Source organism: Camelus ferus, chromosome 8 (genome assembly GCF_009834535.1).
Source record: "Camelus ferus isolate YT-003-E chromosome 8, BCGSAC_Cfer_1.0, whole genome shotgun sequence".
NCBI lineage: Eukaryota > Metazoa > Chordata > Mammalia > Artiodactyla > Camelidae > Camelus > Camelus ferus.
Genome location: NC_045703.1, coordinates 47,870,660 through 47,889,870, shown reverse-complemented (window position 1 = coordinate 47,889,870; position 19,211 = coordinate 47,870,660). Strand labels below are relative to the sequence as shown.

The 19,211-nt window shown below is 36.0% G+C and overlaps 1 protein-coding gene across 10 annotated transcripts in view; it reads right to left on the bottom strand.

Annotated features, from left to right (window-relative positions):
- EYA4 (EYA transcriptional coactivator and phosphatase 4) overlaps positions 1-19,211 on the bottom strand; it is a 282,139-nt gene that overhangs the window by 39,717 nt on the left and 223,211 nt on the right. For 6 of the 10 annotated variants that reach the window (XM_032484950.1, XM_032484955.1, XM_032484954.1 and 3 more), the window contains 7 exons: positions 16,105-16,171; positions 14,742-14,884; positions 14,450-14,593; positions 12,676-12,755; positions 10,242-10,425; positions 2,406-2,542; positions 884-967 (listed from right to left, as the gene is read on the bottom strand). In XM_032484950.1, coding sequence (XP_032340841.1) covers positions 884-967; positions 2,406-2,542; positions 10,242-10,425; positions 12,676-12,755; positions 14,450-14,593; positions 14,742-14,884; positions 16,105-16,171 — 839 coding nt within the window. The remainder of the gene's footprint in view (positions 1-883; positions 968-2,405; positions 2,543-10,241; positions 10,426-12,675; positions 12,756-14,449; positions 14,594-14,741; positions 14,885-16,104; positions 16,172-19,211) is intronic. The other 4 variants (XM_032484957.1, XM_032484956.1, XM_032484959.1 and 1 more) reach the window with 1 other exon arrangement.

The window sequence follows — 19,211 nt, the reverse complement described above, 5'->3', positions numbered from 1 at the left end:
AGCTATTAAAAACTGCATGTTGAGCTGACATGAGACCCTAGGAAATAATACGACACTATAAAGACACAGAGAGACACTTCTGTAAATGTGAACAGGAAAAGGAACCAAAGTTAGACACAATTTTGAATACAGTAACTGAAGGCTGGCCAACATGTTGTGAATTGACTCTGGTTAGATTGTGAGTTCTACAGCCAAAGACTCTAAACAGTAAAAGCCTATACAGCTGTGTTTCCAGCTCAAAAGCCTGTTGCAGGTGGATCAATCTTTGAAACAGCCTCACATGCACAGAGAACAATACTGTTACAAGAAGCAAGCCAACTAGGAAAATAATGGCAAGAGACAAAGCAAAGTAATGAGATCATCTGTTTTTGGATTTGTGTGAAGAGGTGTTACCCTCAGTCCCTGTTCATATGCTTCCCTCAAAGTTACAAAAAATGTTTATAAATCCAAAGGATCTGTCAGGCAAAAGATTACTTCCTTATTTCAAATGGCATTCTATAGCAACATCTGGTGCAACAAATTAATTCAACCAATTTCTTAAAGTTCCCTTATTAGAGGATAATATATGATTTTATAATGTTTAAAGTCCATTTTAATTTATGAAAGCATTTTCTAAAATAATTACACCAGAGCAATAAGCTTGGTTGGTTTTGATGTAGAAAACTCAAAGTTATTTTGAAGAAAGAAAAAAGAATCCAATTTCTAACTAAGTTTTGTAAAATCTGACAGTTCATATTAAAGAACAATGAGCCACTGGAAATAAATAAAAGCAGACTTGACAGACTGCAATACAACACTTAAATGTATTTTTCAATGGCATTTGATTTTATTTAAAATAAAATCCTAACAAGGTGTCCTAGGGTAAAATGCCTTGATTTCTTACCTTGCCATATTTCTGGGCATAAGATCCCGTGAGCAGTGAGTGGAAAACAATGATGGTTTCATCCAAGTCCCAGACAAACACACGCTGGAGAAATAGAGAAATATCGAAGAATTATCAAGTTCTAAAGAAACAGAAATCTCTTTACAAGAAGAAAACATTTCACTTGGTTGCTGGATATAATCTTGATATCAGTATACAGAAATCTCTGCTACTCTATTCTTTTTTCCCCCAAATTTGTGGGATCTAACCCCTGTAAAACCTGAGGAGCAAGAGTGACACAAAATAATAAGCTTAAAAATCAGATGTCCTAATGAATTCATCCAAATATTTACTTGCAGTTAATATCCAAAAAGACATACTTGAAGTTTATGATAGATGTGTGCTATTATGAAATTTTCTGTCTCATGGATTCATGAAGTTTTGCAATTCATGCAAAGAATTAACTTTTAAAAAATATTTAAAAGAATCAATGAGCAATCCCTAAATAGAAATTGTAAAGTGTGGATCCTTGGGTCAGGTTAAGTCCTAAGGTGAGCTGTTTGGCCTGCAGTGTTTTGAAAGATTTCAAATTATTGATCAACATTCCAAGATTAGAAGATAGCACATAAACTTCAGGGTTCTGACTGCAGCAGACAAACTTCCGGGCTGTCTGTGGCAATGCTGGCTGACAATCCACGTGGAAGTGATGAAGGAGACTTTTTAGACTTGGCCAGTGCTCCCCACTCCTCACAGTCGGCAGGCTCTCTAGCCCAGATCACTCATTTGTATCACCTGCTGGGTTCCTGAAAGGATCTGAATCTGCTACTGTTGTTCACATAAAGGAAATGATCTCTTATAAAGAGGTGCAGTGGCTATTCCTTGACTTTACTAAATCTGGAAATTTAACTTTTTTCATAATTAAAATATGCAGTTGTGTAAGAGGTAACATTATGGTTAAGAATAGTTTCTTCTGATGTTTTATAATAAAAATCAACCTGCTTAGTATAGGTATATCTCAAAAAACAAATCCCAACTGGAAAAAATGACACACAGAAACTTTTACAGATATAAAAATTTTAACTTACGTATCAAATGACTGGAATTTTTTCTTATTTTTGGATGACAACTTTTCCTTTCCAAAAGGATTCATTTTTATCTTTTAAAATTTACTGACCCACATAAACATCTTTCATTACCCTGGTACTCTCAAATAGAGTGCTTCGCAGATGATCACCCCACAAACAAATGGCTTTATTTTTCTAATTTCTGTTTGTGACTTTTGGATCAAAATGTGCAATTATCTTAGGCCTAGAATTCATGAAGCATTATTGTTTTCAGGTTGCTATTGTTTCAGATTTTGCCATTATAATGGATAAATCTCAAATTTCAGAGCTGTGAAATGCCAGCTTCAGAGTAGGTACACTCATTTCATGATATGTCTTTTCCTTTTGAGTTGGAATGTTTACGAAGTTGTAAGGTATAGACTATGTTACCCAGTGAGATAAAACATCCTATTACAACTCTTAAGGCTAAGTCCGCATACCTCCAGGTCACTGTCGGGAGGCGGGGAGGGATTATTTTTCCGTCCTCTTCCTCGAGACTTTGACCCAGAACTCCGACATGTTCTCTCATCGAGATCTTTGATGGGTGTGGAGGGGCTTTGTACGGTGTCAAACTCTCCTGTAAGTAACACAGATTGTGTCAGAGCACTCCACTGTTAGATGAGGTATGAATGGTCATCATTAATTATCTCAACAGATTCTTACACAACAGGAGGCTCCCTATGACAAGAAAGATTGATGATCACAGATACACACAAGTTTTGCAGGTCACACAAACTTTTCCTGGTTTCAATCTGTGTGATCTATTCAACCCAAACATCTTTTATACTCCATATGCCCTCTACTTCCTGTCTCTGTCCCCACCTACCTATAGAACTCAAGTTCAGTGTGTTCCCACCTCCTTACGTCAGAGGAGATCCCATCCCTCCACCTGCAGACGTGACTTCCCAGCCTCACCTATTAGGGAACTGGGTTCTGTTAGTCAAATTCAATCTTCCCTCAACTTCTTCCTTTTCTGAGGGGCTACAGACAAGTTGAAAAGTCCTTCCCTTTGACCTTGCATTTCTCTATCTAGAAGATGTCTGCTTGCTATCTTCCCTTTTTAAAGAACTCTTCTTAAAAGAATAGTGCATACCAGTGCTGTCTAACAGAAATATGAGAGCCACAAATGTAACCACATGTATAATTTTAAATGTTCTAGAAACTGCATTAAAAATGTAAAAAGATGGGGGGGAGAGTACAGCTCGGTGGCAGAGTACATGCTTAGCATGCACAAGGTCCTGTGTTCAATCCCCAGTACCTCAATTAAATAAATAAATAAATAAATAACCTAAATACCCTCCCCCACCAAGAACAACGAAAAAAAAAAAACCCAAAAAATGTAAAAAGAAACATGTAAAATTAATTTTATTCATGTATAAATTGATCTAATACATCCAGTATGTGTTAACTGATCTAACATATCCAAAACATTATGATTTCAGCATGTATAAATATAAAAACTTACCAATGACATGTTGTACATAAGTTCTTTTTCATGCTAAGTCTTGGAGATCCTGTGTGTGTATCACACTCACAGCTGACTTAAGTCTTACTAGCCGCGTGTGGCCACAGAGCACCTGTAGAGCAGCTGGTACAGACTGAAGTCAGTGGCTATGGTACTGGACGCACCTTTGTCTCCACTTCCTGACATCTGACTTGCCACAGGCTAGCTCCAGTTCACCAAAACCCTAATAACACTGCGCTTACCCAGAGTCCCAGGAACCACCGAAATGACAAATGCAACAGGCAGACTCAGTCCTTATCTTCCTGGCTCTCTGTGCCACATATGACCCTCTTAAACACCACCTCCTCAGAACCATTATTTGGCAGCTGACACCCTGCATGTTCTAGAATCTTCCTCATGAGTCCTCTGTCTAGGAAGCAGGCACTTCTTTTCCTCCTTCCTCCCATTCCCTATACGCTGGTATTTAGTGGTTCCATCCTTTGATTGCTGTCCTCTCTCCATACCACGTGGGCAATCTAACCCTCTCATAGGTTAGTCACCTTGTATGACATGATGACCCTCATGTAAACCTACACCTCCAACTGGGCCATATCCTAAGTTTCAGGCTTTGTATTTAATTAAGTTCTGCATGTTCCACAAATACCTGACATATAAAGTCCATGATGGAGCATTTTATGAGGTGGAGAGTACTGAGCAGTGGCAAATCTTTGGGAGGGGGCGCTAAGATAAACAAAGTGCGGCAACAGTGAGGCGCAGTAAAACTTCGTAAGTAACAAGAGTCGGACTTACCATAGGACCTCAGGCATTCTACTCAGTCTCTTGGAATCCCTGTTTCTTTGTGTACTAAAGTGTGGGTAACAGCAGTTATCTTTTTTTTTAATCTGAGATAAATCTGATTTATATTTAATTTAATTTAAATCATATGCATAAAGTTAAAATGTCTAGGAGAGTCCAATGGCAAACTATATTCAATTTAAGTTATACAATTATTAAACATAAAGATGTTACAACTATCACAATTTATCATACAATTAAAGTAAAATAATTTTGAGGACAGCCAAGAAGTTATTAATCTAAATAAATAAAACTGAACAAACTAGACAATATTTAGGTAATATTTTTTTTCTGAGATGTTCTAAGTAAATACTAAGTTTTACATGCCTGACCTCTAGTCATTTCTAATGGTTAAATGTTTTCTTTGGGAAACTTTGTGCAAGTCAGGATAGGATCCCCGCCCCCCCCCCCCCAAAAAAAGCCTGTGATCCAAATATTATTTCCTCTTAAAACACTGCTAGCACAGTTCATTGCATGGGTTTCTGCTATCAAATGTGTGAGAGTAGACAGTATAATAAAAAAGTTCTTTTGTTATGAGGCTGAATATAGCTGTATCTTATAGAAAATCATGTTTCAGTTTACTTTTATGGGCATTAAATGAGGATTTGGGTACTTAAACACACAACAACTTTTTAAAAATATCACCCCCAATTTTTTTCTGTTTTCAGCAATTATTTTTAAAACAGAATTTTCCTAAGGTTACTATGTCCTGCAAATCAAATGTTCTTTTTCAAATAAAATTTTGATGCAAATTAACCCACATTTACTAAACTTATAAAAAAATTTTGGGATGGCATTCCATAAAACCTATCTTTCTTGCTGCTATAGACCAATTTTCAAGAGTTAACCCTCAGAAGGCAGCTTTGTTTCTGACCCAGTGCAAGAGGACAAAAACTTGCAAAATCCCAAAATTACTGTGATTGGTTATGGGTAATGATGGCTGGCTCCATAAAGAAGGAGTTTAGCAGGAACAACACAGCTACTCAAATGAACTGGAAGGCAGCAGCTGTCATATCACGGGTGTGGAAAGAGCAGAAGGAAGAAAGGAAAAGACTGGTCATAGGAAGTGTCTGGGTTTCAATAAAAGCAGGACTTGATACCACTGATTCTAAGTTACTGAAGGGTCTTAGAAGTGTTCTGATGGGAGTAAAGCCTTTGAAGAAATGAAGAGTAGCTCCACGTTTATTAAACTCTTAGTATGTCATGTATTTTCTTTTTTAAAACGTTTATTGGAATATGTGTTTGGCTATCGTCACTGCTCATGTCTGTAAGATTCAACATTATTATAACCTGGAGCAGCTGTTTGTTTTTTTCCTAAATGTGGCTAGAACTTCATGACATATGTATCTTGTGCTTTATTTCTCCATTCTGTTGATGAACATTTGGGTTATTTGTAGTTCTAGCCAATTATGAATAAAACTGCTATAAGCATCCTTGTTTGTATTCGTGGCCATAAGTTCCTCTTCCTAGCATATCCTTGTATGTATATACCTAGCAGCCAGACTGCTGGGTCACAGGGAAGGCATATGTTCATCTTCAGTACACACTGACCACCTTTTCCCAAAGCGATTGTATTAATTCACTCTCCTAAGAGCAATGAGAGTTCCAGTTGCTCCACACCCTTGCCAACACTTGGTAATGCTAGTCTTTTTTATATTAGCAATTGTAGGGGTATGGTGGTATCTCATTGTAGTTTTAATTAACATTTTCCTGATGAGTAATGATGGAGAAAATTTTTTATTTGTTTCTTCCCATTTGGTAATCTTTTTATAAAGTAACTTTAAATCTTTGGCTAATTAAAAAATTAGGTTATCATTTTCTTGTTGATTTGTCAGAGCTCTTTATTGTGAAACATTCTTCACACACACACACACAGACACATTTGACTTAAACCTCACTTTGACCCAATGAATTCGGTCCTTCGTTACCCTCTTTTTAAAACTGGAGACATGTGGGACTTAACTTACCAAGATGAAATAGCTTGTATGTGAAATGCTGGTATGATCCCAGGACTCCTGTTTTAACCACTAGGTAATACTTCCTCCCCCAGACAGCAACAGACCCTCCAGGTTACAAAGATGTCAAACCCATATCCATTTCTACCGATCAGAAGAGTAATACAGACTTTATACAATCTCTGTGAGAGTGAAGGCCATGGAATTCACCCAAAGAACATCAAAGTAAAAGAGCAGGTCCTGAAGAGGGCAGGGGCTGCATCTGGCCTCCTTCAGCAACCACCCAGGTGGAACTATTCTGACCTCCACATCTTTTGAAGGTTCTATCCTTTCTTCTATATAAAGGGCAAGACCAGGAACTTGGGCTCAACCAGTCTTAAAACATTGGTTGAAACTTTTTTTTTTTTTAAAGAAGAACGTTAATTCCAGATCCTCTGAATTTCATTCAGGTAACTGCACTAGAGTACATTAATCCTCAGGTAGGGAGAATGCAGATTGGCAGAGAAGTTAAATGTGGTCAGTCCTTTCCATCTAAATCCTCTTGTTAGCTTCAGTGAAACAAATTAGCACTTTGCTTTCCTTCCAGTCCTGATGTGAAGTGCCATGAAGCTATGGAAAGTCTACTGAGTTCTGCTTAAGAAACTGGCTTCTTTTCAAAGAGTGAAGTGATTTCACTATATCCTCTACTCCTCTGAAGCACTTGTAAATTTTAATTAGCCAATGTATCGGAATGTTTGCCAAGGTCCCAGAGTACAGAATAATATTGTTACGAATTGCTAGTTATATTTAATTCTAAATATGTTTAAAATTTTAAAAAGGAGGAGCTATACAATTATCGTTAAGCTTAATGTGCTAATCAGTCATCAAACATTAAAAATGCAAATCAAAAATGTAATATACCAAGGGTAATATCTAAGTTAAAGGCAAAGAATGATCTTTTTAAAGATAATGAACTAAAATATCTGTTCTTAATCAGCATGGTAATATTTCTTTAAGTACATTGTCAAATTACCTAATAAGGTAAACTAAATAGCTCAATGCTATTTGCAATTTCCAAATAACATCAGTCATTACTCACTGCCTTAGGCTTTTTCCTGGGCCAACACTATACATGATAGAATATTTATATTTTTAATCAGCACTGCAATGAATAACTGTACCTTCTAAGTTTTGGATATTTAAATCCAACTTTATTTCATTAGGTTTATCTCTAAATCAGAACAACCAGCTGTCTCTTACAGAACATAAAGGATGTTTCCATTTTAAGCAGGAGAAGTCAACAGAGAATGATTTATGAAAAACTGTGGATTTAATTGTTAGGTCTCAGCTTTAAGTCCAAAATGCAGAGCCAATCAATGGAAATTACTTTTCATACCCTTAAACAAAATACCTCAGATTTCATCAATAATAAAGAAAAACCCTGTAGTTATGAATTTTACTTTCTGGATGCATGCCAGATCTACAAAGGCAGAATCAAACTTAAAATTACCTTGACTGAAGGTCTGAGGTTAAAGAATAATATAGTTACAAGTAGAAATAATTTCTTCCTTAAATTCAGTAGAAATGGAAAGATCTGGAAATTATGTCAAACCACTTTTGTTGGCATTAGCAACCAATGGAAGGCTGAAGAAATTTGCAGCATTCTGATACTGAATATGAGTAAATTCAAAAACACTCTCTTGGTCCTATTATTCAGTCTCTGATATACCTGGATGATCAAACACTTCTGTGGTTTTGTTTCTGAACACAGTCCATCTGACCTTGTTTTGCCCACGCATTCACCAGTGAGAAAACCCTTTCACAGTGTGACGAGAATGTCAAATATCTCCTTATCTAAATAAAGTGTTTCCACCACTTGTCAAGCAAGGATCCTAAAATCACTCACATTCTTCAAGATAAGATTCTTAACGAAATACAAGTATTTACTCAAAGAGGATGAGGACAGATGTGGAACCCAGAATTTAGGCTGGGACAAAATCAAAGCGAGGGAGGTGCTAAGGGTGCAAATTTAAGGACCCCAAGAATGAACGGCTCCTTAAATTTTGCACCCTGGGCCTCACTTGCCTTCCCTTCGTTCTGGCCCTGCACAGGATATAGATGCTCAGAGAGGCAGAGGCTAGACTGAAACACTAAACAGGAGGGAATGAGGACCAGGAATCCAAAGAGGCTGTGTGCTCTGCGCTCAGGAGGGAGGATCTAAAAGGAAGATAAGGGGAAAGAGCAGGGGCATCAAGACAAAGTCTAGTACCCATATTAACTGTTCTCTGCTGGGTCCATAGTTAGAGACAAGGTTCTGAACAGGGCACCAAAAAGAAAGAATGTGACCATTTCATGAAAATGAGCATATTTTAGCTGTTGCTTAAAGTGTCACCTTCATTGTCACTTCTTTATGTTTAAGTTGGTTTTCTCATTAATATTCCTAATATTATGCAGCATTTTCCTTTTCTCAACATTCATATTATTGTAATTATTTGCTTGATCTTTGTTTGGCTTATTAAATGGAAGCTAAATGTATGCAGACAGCTCATTCACTGCTGATGCACCTAACAGGCACTCAATAAATAATTGTTTAATGGTCTTGTATCTTCTTGGAATCACTGGTCCAGTCAGAAAGAATGTGCTGTGTGGTGACCATGCTTCCCTATTCTTTTGCCCTTCCAAAGCAGGACAAAAAAGAAGCAGGGATGAGTTTGGTTCTTGCAAATAATCGAAGTCAGAAAAATATTCTTGAACATACTAATGGTATTCACAAAAACAAACAAACAAAATTCTTAACTTCATTTTTCTTATTGAGTTTTGATGATTCCTTATACAGTCTGGATACAAGTCCTTTATCAGATATGTTTTTTTACAATATTTTCTCCCAATCTATGGCTTGTCTTTTTATTCTTGTAATGGTGTCTTTTGAAGAGCAGAAATTCTTTGTTTTATGAAGTCTAATTTTTCTTTTCTTTTCTGAATTGTGTTTTTATGTCGTATCTATTAAACCTTTATGTAATCCATGGCCACAAATATTTTCTCCATGTTTTCTTCTAGAAATTTTAGTTTTTACATGTATATGGTATGAGTTACAAGTCAAGATTCTGTTTTATGTTTTTTTTTTAATTTTTAATATGCATGTCCAATTGTTTCAGCACTATTTTTTGAAAACCTATTTATTCTCTAATTGCCCTTGCCCCTTGGTCACTATGGGCGTCTGGACTCTAGTCTCTTCCATTGCTCTATGCAGCTAACCTTTTTAGCAATACCAAACACTCTTCATTACTACACTTTGTAAGTCTTGAAACCAGGTAATGTGAGTCCTCAAACTTTGTTCTTATTTTTCAAAATTATTGGACTATTCTAGTTTCTTTGCTTTTCCTTATAATTTTAGAATCATCTTGATAATTTCTCTAAAAGGTCCTGTTGAAATTTTGATTGGGATTGCAAAGGATCTCTATTAAACCTGCTTTTAACTTTAAATTCCTCGGCTGTGTTAAAGATACGTCAGCAAATACAGTTCTAATAAGAATAGAGATAAGTTTCCAGCGATGAAGAATACAATAGATTTTAAATATGTGCTGATCAGACAAAGATATTAAACTATCTACCAATGGTCCTAGAAATCCTAAGAATGTGGGAAATGTCCACTGGCTGGAGCTCCTGATGACTCACAAGGTGAAAAAGCTAGCTATACAGTTTCTCAAGCATAATGGAAATTTTATCAGTTTTACCCAAAGAAGATAATATTTCAGCTTTTCTGTTGTTAAGATCTTCACAAAGTCGAGAATTAGTCTGGCAAAAGATCCACTTACCTTTTTATCTCTATATTCATATATATACTATCATTTGAGATTAAAATTTCCTAACAATCCTACATCTAAAAGAAGGGTTTTCTGAAATGCTGGAGAGCCTCACCTAATACAGTAGTACTGGCACAGATAAAACATCAGCATAATTATCCGGGAACTTTCAGTCATGTTTTTAAAATGTCAATTATCTCCATATTATTAGACACAGCAAAACATATCAAAGTATTTCACCTGGATGAAGATCTGTACCTGGTTGGCTAGTCAGTCCTGGAAGAGACTCCTGCAACTGATAGGTGGAGGCTGAGGATGACGTGCCATCGGCTGTGTTGTTTGATGTCATGTATGCTCCATACGTTGACGCCGAGTAATATTGTGCGTACTGGTTTTGGCCAAAGGCTGTGTACGACGGATAATCCTGAAACAGTAATTGAGATGTGTGTGTATTGGAAAGAGAGATTACGCCCTGGCGGGCACCAAAGCAAAGCAATCACACAGGTCATCGAAAAATTAGTATTTGGTTCCATGTGTTGTGGAGTCTATAGCTTTGAGGTGATCCTACTTCAGCAGAGACCCTTCTGTGGGCATATTACATGCATGTAGTAATGAACTACCCTGCAGAGTTTGCAAACCAGATAAGATTTATTTTCACAGGAAGATTGTGTCCTTCTAGAGAGCAGGGAACACTGGCTTCTTATTTTCGATTCTTCAATGCATAGGCAAAAAAATCTAATAGCTTATAAATAGCCAATAGGCACACAAAAAAATGCTCAGCATTGCTGTCACAGAAATGCAAATCAAAACTACAATGAGGTTATCACTTCACACCAATCAGAATGGCCATCAAAAAAGTCTACAAATGATAAATGCTGGAGAGGGTGTGGAGAAAAGGAAACCCTCCCACACTGTTGGTGGGAGTGTAGACTGGTGCAGCCACTATGGAGGACAGTATGGAGGTTCCTTAAAAAATTAAAAATAGGCTTACCATGTGATACAGCAATCCCACTCCTGGAGGAAAATATAATTCAAAAAGATACATGTACCCCAATGTTCATAGCAGCACTATTTACAATAGTCAAGACATGGGGGACAACCCAAATGTCCATCAACAGATGACTGGATAAAGAAGATGTGGTATATATACACAATGAAATACTACCCAGCCATAAAAAAGAATAAAACAATGCCATTTGCAACAACATGGATGGACCTGGAGGAGATCGTCATTAAGTGAAGTGGGCCGGAAAGAGAAAAAAAAAAGGCCATACGATATCCCTTATACGTGGAATCTTAAAGGAAAAAAAAAAAAAAGGATACAAATGAACTACTTATTATTTATAACTCAGATAACTGATTTCTTGAATATGTGTAAGCACATTTGACTGTCCTTTATGACTGGATTACTGCATCCTGCTGATTCTTATTTTGCAGTTGGCTTTATTCTTTTCATAACTATATAAGTTTAAAAAGCTAAAGCTCTAAACTGTTCTAAGAAACAATGAACAGTACATATATGCAAATTTTAAAAAATCTAATGGCTAGCAGGTGTTCAATAACTTTGCAGTATCAATAAAAGAGTGAGTGAAATTAAGCTACGTGGATTATCAAAAATTCTCAATATTTTAAAAAATTAAATATGTGCATTGGCTCTGATGTTTAGTGTTTTAAGAAACCATTTTTCAAAATAATGCCAAATTATGCAATCTAATCCTGTCAAAATGTTAATATTCCACTGTTTAATAATCAAACTGTCCTTTTTGCCTTTCGTTACCTTGATAAAAACTGAAAGAAGGCAATTAATATAATTCCTTCAGTAAATTCAAAGAGCAAACACTTGTGTAGTAATTTACATTTTAGAAAGTGTGTACGTCCAGCAATTAATGTCAGAGTAAAATAGTGGATCGCCCGCCCATGAAATCAGTTACCCTTCCATCTCAACTACTCTGAACGTGACTAGGAAATAAGGACAAAAGTTTCTGAATACATCACAAATTCATCTCACACCACACTGACCACCCACTCACAGACGTCCACTCTTGCTCCACACGTAATTCTAACATGATTCTAGAAATAATCGTGGATTTCAAAACTCACAAAAATATTAAGCAAACATAACTAGGAGAACTAAGGACTGTGAGCAGCAGGCACAGTGATAAAAGCAACCAAGTTACAGCTATCAGGAGAGTAGGAATTAAGCAGTTATCAAAAAGACTCATACAACCAAAAAAATATAAGCCAATAGTAGTTTGAGAGGAGTATTGTTTAGTAACAAATGATTTCTTCTTGGACCAGGAATGTCCCTACAGTCTACATCACAATCCAATTCCTGATTATAGTTCAACCTATCAATTTTCATAATAGTAATTGTTTTATCAAGAAAAAAATAAAATTATGTTTAGTACAGCTGAAGATAATTGGAAAGTATGCAATAGATTTCATGCCAAATGACTACAACAATCATGGCTTAAATGTTTAAAGGGCAAACCTTCTGCCATCAGGAAACCTAAAACATGTGCAATTACATATATCCCAAGAATTCTAGATAGCTAATTTTTATTACCCTGAAATGCCGTCTTACTTTTAAATAAATAAACCTTATTAATCTGAAACTATTCTTTAAAAATGTGAAACAGACAATAAAAAGCATAAATACAAAAAGCTACCATACCTGTTGCGAACCACTGAAATTCGTTGAATTGGAAACCGAATTATTTGCATAAATAGTAGATGATGGTGCAAAACTAGAACCTAGAGGTAGAGAACAAATTGCACTTAAAAAGTATTAAAATATTATTATTAAATATTAAAATATTAAAAAATATTAAAAATATTTCACTTTGCAGGATTCAATGGGAGAAACACATTTTTAATTTTGTTGTTGAGGCAATGAGATTTGAAATTGAGAGATTTATAAGGAAAATGTGCTTCGCTCTGTCTTGTGACCACAGGTGAAGTCTTTCCTTTGGAAATCTGTGGAGGTAAACAGGAGGGACTGCAGCTAAGCTTCAGGGGTCAGTGTCTAGGGGTACAGAAGTACTCAAAGAATAAAATATTATACATACTGAGACTACTTCCAGGAAACTATTAGAACTTTCAGATGGTCATATCAACTGCATATGCACACAAAAACCACTTGAGTTAAACATTTGGCTGGGGTTAGCTTAGGAAATAGACACACAGAACCCATTTAGAATCAATGCTTGCAGCTTCCTGTCTTTTTGTTTCTCTATGTCCTTTCCTTAGAACAAAAAAGCTGGGAGCTAGGGCTCAGACCCAAGGGAGAATGGTTTATACTGCAATCATCTAACGTTTCATGGTCTTCTGAAATTTTACAGCAAGGTCAGAGACTTATTTACTTATTTTTTAAACTAGGGCAAAAACAAGTAAACTATCAATTGAGATGTTTTTAAAAGAATATGTTCTCACGGAATGTACTTGTTAAGGAATAAAATAAAAGACTACTGAAGCAGTTGATTATTTATCACTGTGTTTTGAATAGCAACAGTATTAGGTAACCAACACAAACTGAAACTGATGAGGCCTGGAATATCCAATATGGAAGTATCTTGAGGAATAAATGGAAATGTCTCTACGGCCAAGTGCCAATGTGGCTGACACATGTATACCAAAATTCTAAGGAAGAAAAAGAGACCTGTCATTTCAGCCAAAAAGGTCTAAGTAATTATTTCATGTTAATCAATCAACTAAAATGTCAATATTAGTTGGTTCAAATATGTTAATACAGCCTTACCTTATGGCTAGCAAATATAGACAAAATGACAGGAATAAGCTTTTAATGTTTTTAGTATGTCACTAAAATATTTTCTGCCACTACTATACAACGTTCAGCAATAATTTTTAATCGAAGAAAAAAACATTAAATAATGATCATATAAGGAGAAAAACTTTTTAGGGGGTAAGCACAACATATATAAATATTCCGATTTAAGAAATACAGTATTAATAGGGGAGAGGTATTGTATAAATGAACAAAAAAATCCTCCGTCATTCAATGATAAATGGGACTTAGAAAAGTGCTAATTCAATTTTAAATATAATCAAAATAGCAATACGTACACAAGGGATACTGACAAGAAAATACTGGGTTTTGTCATGAAGCTTTGAAATCACTTAAGGAGATGCCAAACATGTGACTGGTGTGGTGTCTGGCTTGGAGGCTGCTTTACTTGGACTTTGTTTCCTGCCAACTTTCTGCAACCTAAACTTAGGTATTTAAATTTGGTATGTGTCGTGTTTCTGGATGTCCACTGAGCTCTGTCCATCATGTTTCTTCCTACTTATTTGCCTTTTCTGATGAAAACGTGTGAGCAGTGGTAGTGTTTAAACAGTCTTTGTGACTGTGTATTCCTAGGCTGAAGCCAAGGACTCTCATCTAAAGAATTCCTTCTCACAGAGCACAGGTTCCCTGTCCAGCTACTCACCTGGCATCTGGTAAGAGTAAGGAGTCTGGCCTGGCTGTGGGGTGGAGAACCCTGGGCTGTAACTGAGACACCCACTCTGCAACGGGGACTGGGTCTGTGAAAGTCCGCTCTCTGTCTTGATGCCTGGTAACATCACACCCAGATCTGTTTGGAAAACGCATGTGCAAACCGTTTCATTAGTAAAATGACCTTCCTTCTGAGTCATAACTTCTAGTAGAACATACAACTCCTACGAGCGAGCAGGATTACCTGCTTATAAACCAAAAAGGAGAAGAGAGAAGACGGGAAATACCGTAAGTGGGCAGGCTGTAGGGCTGTCCCGTCTGTGAGTAGGCGGTGTAGACGGCTGGCTGCTGCATCCCCGAATACTGAGTCTGGCCTGCATACGCAGACATTGTTTGAGCTGCTGGTGTAGAAAGAATGTGTGGATAGGGCCTAAATATCAGAAAAATAGCATTACTGTGGCAACAAAGACTGCATTTTAATTCAGACAGCTTAGCTTCAGCGAAACCTGATAACAGCCAGGAAGTAATCCTTCTTCTTTATCCACACTATCATTTTAACCGTATAGAAATGAACAAGAGTCTGAATGTCAGCAGCCCAGGCTCTGCTACAAACCCATTTAGTGACCTTGGACAATTTCAACTCCTTAAGTCTACACCTCACCTGTCAAAAGAAAACTGCCTTAGGTATGATACCTAAAGTCTTGTCCAGGTCTGTAATTCTTGTTTACATCAGAAACAGTATTTCAAATTGATATGCTGATGGGAGAAGTGGAGCCCAGGCCAATTAATTAGTACACTCATGAGCATATTAACGGTCATCACGTGCGACTCGATGCTAAGGGATGACTACAAAAGTTGTCAAAACCCCTACCAAGAATTCTCTACAAAGAATTCTTATTTTAAAAAGAAAAGAAAAGAAAAAAAGTAGGCAGCTTCACCAAAAGAAAGGAGTGCCAATTCCTTCACCATGACACATCTTACAGAATGTTCCAAAATGGATATCTAACCCTCAGCCTATGTTTAAGGATAGACACTCTCACTTGCTGCAGAAAACAACTTTTCAACGTGCATGACCAGGGATCCAAAATCTTGACATATCTGGCTGATGGCAACCAAATTCAGATATACACCCAATATAGCTAAACGTGCGATTTCTACCCTCGTCCTCAATAAGTTGACTATGTTAGTTATCAAAACAATAGCTTTGCTTTTCAAAAATATGTTTATTAGAACTTGAAATGCATTAAAAATATTATAATGAGGGAACAAATGATGAAGTGTTGATATTTGTATAAAATGTAATCTTTTGAGATTTTCTTTCCCCTAGTCAGCATTTCTGAATCTTCATTAAAATGGAATCAATGCATTCTGGTTTGAGCTCGATGCCTTCCTCAAAGTAGACAAATATCTAGCATTAAAGAACTGCCCTGACAAAAGTAAGTGTATCTTTATTCCTAGATGTGTGAAGGGCATTTATCAATACGTCTAACCTAGCTAACTAAGGTATCCAAGTATCTATTCAACTAGCTATAACATTTATATACATATATTTATATCCCCACTTAAAGCTGTTATATTGTGTAGATACGATGAATCACGATAATCCCGGAAAACTATTCTAACGAATTTGAAAGACTGCTGAGCACTTACTTGGAGGGATACAGCTGTGGGGAATACTGATGCGCTGACCTGGGGCTGTAGCCGCTGCTTGTTATTACTGTAAGACACAAAATCAGTGCAAAAAAGGTTGCTTCACAATTTCATGAGAGTGTAAAACATTAATTTAAACAAACTACTATGTTAAAGATAGGTTTCTAAGAACTCATTCATCTTCTAAACAGAAACAGATGCCTACACATTTTCTCCTAATTAAACTGTTTCACATTTGTACTAGGAGTACAAGATGGACTCTTCCCACAAGTCATCCCCTTCGTAATTCCTCCATTTTCTCAAATCGGTAGCAAGCTCTTGTGTATTAATATGCTAAGAATAAACATCTTTGATTATAGGTAATTAAACTTCCATGATATAAAGATAACTGTTTTAATTTGCAAACTTGATGTTTCAAATTCCAAGTATGATGACAAGATATTGCTCTTCCTCCATATTCATTCGAATAGAAATACAATGAAAATGAAGAAAAATGTGAAGTTCCAACCTTCATTTTCAAATTCTAAAATGCTATCCTTTTCTATGTCCTTTCATTTAATCAATCAGAGGAGTAGTTAAAAATACAGAGTCCAAAATGTTCTAGTAATAATTGGAATATACACAGAAAGCAAGGGTGATACTGTAACATTTAAAAAAATACATAAATGCAAGATACAGCGGCAATCAAATTTACAAATATATTTTAAATAATCAGAGATGGTATTATTTTTGAGAAGAATTTAAAGGTGAAGGTCAGGTCCTATTAACATCTCAGCCAAACATGCAGTCCCAAACTGGAATATATCCAAAAATTTGGAAGTTTCTCTTTCCTTTAACCATCTGCCTTGACTAAGACAGATGTATTGCAAATATATGGACTCTAAAGTGTTAAGGCAGTCCCTTCAGAGCCAATCCATACTGGGCAAGCACACAGAGTGTCTTTATTAGACCATCTGCTGTTCATTCACTTTTCAAAAAGATTAAAGTAGTACACAATGCAGCCCTGGAATTAGTTTAGTCTAATCAATCATAGTTATACTTCAAAGTACCACGTCCTTTCTAAGTTGTTCATAATAATTCTGGAGCCAAGCTTTTAGCATTGTAAAAGTGACAAATAGGTTTAGGTTGCTAACTATTTTATGAAACATGATATATTTCTATATCCAAATGCTATTAAGTACCCTTATGATCTATTGTTTCATAAACACATAGAATTTAATGTATTTAAAATGCTATTTGGACTGGAAGCTCTGGGTATAGAGAATACATTAAAGTTTTCATAGCAATTGTGCAGAAAGTACACTTTTAAGAATATTATGAATCAATTTTGAAAGTCATTGAATATAACTAGAGGTGTTATGTTCTAAATATTTTCAGCAACCAAAGTTTGAGCAAACTTGCTATGTCTGATTAACCAATGAACCATTAATTTTCTACTTATTTATTAAAAACATGAAGAATGTTTAAAACTTTAAAATCAACTCAGTGAGGACAGTTTTTTTTAAAAAATCACACTTTGGACATTAAATATATGTTACATAATAGCAACAGTATATTCCACAGGAAATTCAGTCTCATTCATTAATTCACAGTAGCAAATACTCTGCTTAAGAGAAATATAGTTAAGTAAGGCTTAACTCCAGATTTACTGTCTCTTATTTATAAAGCATCATGTGGCACACTCAAATCTTGGACTATACTCATCAGTTATTCTCAGGATTGTAAAACATAAGGCTTTCTAAAGAGACATCAAATAATGAAAAGAAACACTCACTATAGCTGTTTTTATTGAATTAGCCAAAGAGCAAAATTATTTCAGAAGAAACCCTCAGATAAATGAACACAATTCTGAATATATAAGATGCTTCTCCCCTTTAATGAATGAATGTAGACATCATTAGAATAATGTACCCATAAAAGAATAAAGGTTCAAACTTAAAAATTTCATATTAATGTCTGTATGTTCATCTTCCAAGTAGAATACAAGACCTTTGACTCAGAAAACTAAGATGTTCACATAAAACTTAAGAGTTTACGCTTCTTAACTAAAATGTGTATATTTTATTGTAATCAATAAATCTGTAGACAACTGAAAACAACATTGGATTAAAGTGAGCTGAGATTATGCTGATCAAAGTAAAGACTGTTTCTACACAGAGCAGCCTAATCTCCAGTGTAATTTCTAGAATACCATGCACAAATTTAGGAGACATTCTTTTTATTCCCCATTGTCATTTAATTAATCAAGAGGTGTTATGCAAAGCATTCATTATACACCTTCACATCTGCATACAAAATAAGCAAAAGTGCTTATCTTCAAAAAGTCTTGAAAATTAATTAAAACACCTTTTTAATGAATATACCAAGTTCTCATAGGGTGCTGTCAAGCAATTTTAAGGTTTTACTCTTCTTATTTTAAGACTTTAGATCAATGGCTCTCAATGAGATGAGAGATGAGGCATGAGGGGAGGGGGTGGGTGGAAATTTTGCCAGCCAGGGGACATTTAAATGCCTGGAGACATTTTCGGTTGTCACAACTGAGGAATGCTATTGTCAGCTTTGGCTGGATGCCAGGGATGCTGCTAAACACCTTACGATGCAGAGAACAGCTCCCCCACAACAAGAAATTAGCCAAGTTTTGAACAGTGGTGCTGCTGAGAATCTGTCCAATTAAATCTGGTCCATGATGTTGGAATTGTTCTATATCTGAGTTGCCTAATACGGAAGCCACTAAAAAACCCACACACATCTATTAAATACTTGAAGTGTGACTGATGTAATTAGATAAAACATTTTTGCTTTTACCAAATATTAGTTAATTAGACTAAATAGCCATCTATGGCCAGTGGCTACTTACATTGGACAGCACAGCCCTGGATAATTCTTAACACTGGGAAACTATTTGTAAATAGAATATGAGCAAATTTCAGACAGCATGATGGTTAACACCTACTTCTTTTTCCATCTTTATATTTTCCAATGGGGTATTAGAGAAAGGACTCCTGGACTGACCGGGTCATCACTCCAGACTCATTTACACCAGTGATCCCCAGTGAGGCCCTGACCGTGTGGCCTTAACAACCTTTACCTTCTCTGTGCCTAGGTGT